General features: G+C 55.7%; 1 protein-coding gene across 1 annotated transcript in view; it reads left to right on the forward strand.

Annotated features, from left to right (window-relative positions):
- The window catches only part of LOC140364908 (receptor-type tyrosine-protein phosphatase mu-like), a 282228-nt gene that overhangs the window by 163433 nt on the left and 116295 nt on the right, over positions 1 to 2500 (forward strand). The window contains exon 14 of the mRNA XM_072451289.1: positions 600 to 702. Coding sequence (XP_072307390.1) covers positions 600 to 702 — 103 coding nt within the window. The remainder of the gene's footprint in view (positions 1 to 599; positions 703 to 2500) is intronic.

Raw genomic sequence — 2500 nt, forward strand, 5'->3', positions numbered from 1 at the left:
CCAAACGCTCAGGGGCCCGAGACTTTAGACCCAAACGCTCAGGGGCCCGAGACTTAGACCCAAACGCTCAGGGGCCCGTGACTTTAGACCCAAACGCTCAGGGGCCCGAGACTTTAGACCCAAACGCTCAGGGGCCCGAGACTTTAGACCCAAACGCTCAGGGGCCCGAGACTTAGACCCAAACGCTCAGGGGCCCGAGACTTTAGACCCAAACGCTCAGGGGCCCGAGACTTTAGACCCAAACGCTCAGGGGCCCGAGACTTTAGACCCAAACGCTCAGGGGCCCGAGACTTTAGACCCAAACGCTCAGGGGCCCGAGACTTTAGACCCAAACGCTCAGGGGCCCGAGACTTAGACCCAAACGCTCAGGGGCCCGAGACTTTAGACCCAAACGCTCAGGGGCCCGAGACTTAGACCCAAACGCTCTGGGGCCCGAGACTTTAGACCCAAACACTCAGGGGCCCGAGACTTTAGACCCAAACGCTCAGGGGCCTGAGACTTAGACCCAAACACTCAGGGGCCCGAGACTTAGACCCACACGCTCAGGGGCCCCTCTTTAGACCCACACGCTCAGGGGCCCCTCTTTCTGTGTTTTGCAGCTCCTCTGATGCCGGCCTATGACCAGGAGTCTCCTCTGAACCAGACCGAGTCCACAGTCACCGTCCTGCTGAGACCGGCCCAGAGCAGAGGGGCCCCGGTCAGGTAAGTACTGCATATACTACACTACACTACAGCAGGGGGCCCCTGGGTCCGGAGTCTGGAGGTAAACAAACGCAGACAAGGAGAAGTGCTGATGTCATCTTTTAATGTTTAACGTTTTTCTCATAAAAAGTGAATGTGATCCAAGTGTTTGAATTATTAAAGAGACAAGGAGACAAGGAGACAAGGAGGCAAGGAGACAAGGAGGCAAGGAGACAAGGAGGCAAGGAGACAAGGAGACAAGGAGGCAAGGAGACAAGGAGGCAAGGAGACAAGGAGGCAAGGAGACAAGGAGACAAGGAGGCAAGGAGACAAGGAAGCAAGGAGACAAGGAGACAAGGAGGCAAGGAGGCAAGGAGACAAGGAGGCAAGGAGACAAGGAGGCAAGGAGACAAGGAAGCAAGGAGACAAGGAGGCAAGGAGACAAGGAGGCAAGGAGACAAGGAGGCAAGGAGACAAGGAGGCAAGGAGACAAGGAGACAAGGAGGCAAGGAGGCAAGGAGGCAAGGAGACAAGGAGACAAGGAGGCAAGGAGACAAGGAGGCAAGGAGGCAAGGAGACAAGGAGGCAAGGAGACAAGGAGACAAGGAGGCAAGGAGACAAGGAGGCAAGGAGACAAGGAGACAAGGAGGCAAGGAGACAAGGAAGCAAGGAGACAAGGAGGCAAAGAGGCAAGGAGACAAGGAGGCAAGGAGACAAGGAGGCAAAGAGGCAAGGAGACAAGGAGGCAAAGAGGCAAGGAGACAAGGAGGCAAAGAGGCAAGGAGACAAGGAGGCAAAGAGGCAAGGAGACAAGGAGGCAAGGAGACAAGGAGGCAAAGAGGCAAGGAGACAAGGAGGCAAAGAGGCAAGGAGACAAGGAGACAAGGAGACAAGGAGACAAGGAGGCAAGGAGACAAGGAGGCAAGGAGACAAGGAAGCAAGGAGACAAGGAGACAAGGAGGCAAGGAGGCAAGGAGACAAGGAGGCAAGGAGACAAGGAAGCAAGGAGACAAGGAGGCAAGGAGACAAGGAGGCAAGGAGACAAGGAGGCAAGGAGACAAGGAGACAAGGAGGCAAGGAGACAAGGAGGCAAGGAGACAAGGAGGCAAGGAGACAAGGAGACAAGGAAGCAAGGAGACAAGGAGGCAAAGAGGCAAGGAGACAAGGAGGCAAGGAGACAAGGAGGCAAAGAGGCAAGGAGACAAGGAGGCAAGGAGACAAGGAGGCAAGGAGACAAGGAGGCAAGGAGACAAAGAGACAAGGAGGCAAGGACACAAGGAGACAAGGAGGCAAGGAGACAAGTAGGCAAAGAGGCAAGGAGACAAGGAGACAAGGAGACAAGGAGGCAAGGAGACAAGGAGGCAAAGAGGCAAGGAGACAAGGAGACAAGGAGGCAAGGAGGCAAGGAGACAAGGAGGCAAGGAGACAAGGAGGCAAGGAGACAAAGAGACAAGGAAGCAAGGAGACAAGGAGGCAAAGAGGCAAGGAGACAAGGAGACAAGGAGGCAAGGAGGCAAGGAGACAAGGAGGCAAGGAGACAAGGAGGCAAGGAGAAGAGGGGGCAAGGAGGCAAGGAGAGGAGGAGGCAAGGAGACAAGGAGACTAAGAGAGGAGGAGACAAGGAGGCAAGGAGGCAAGGAGGCAAGGAGAGGAGGAGGCAAGTAGACAAGGAGACTAGGAGAGGAGGAGAAGAGGAGGCAAGGAGACAAGGAGACAAGGAGACAAGGAGACAAGGAGGCAAGGAGAGGAGGAGGCAAGGAGACAAGGAGACAAGGAGACTAGGAGAGGAGGAGACAAGGAGGCAAGGAGAGGAGGAGGC

This window comes from Eucyclogobius newberryi, unplaced genomic scaffold (genome assembly GCF_026437365.1).
Source record: "Eucyclogobius newberryi isolate DKJ021-1_F unplaced genomic scaffold, fEucNew1.0.hap1 SCAF_18, whole genome shotgun sequence".
In the NCBI taxonomy this organism is placed as follows: domain Eukaryota; kingdom Metazoa; phylum Chordata; class Actinopteri; order Gobiiformes; family Gobiidae; genus Eucyclogobius; species Eucyclogobius newberryi.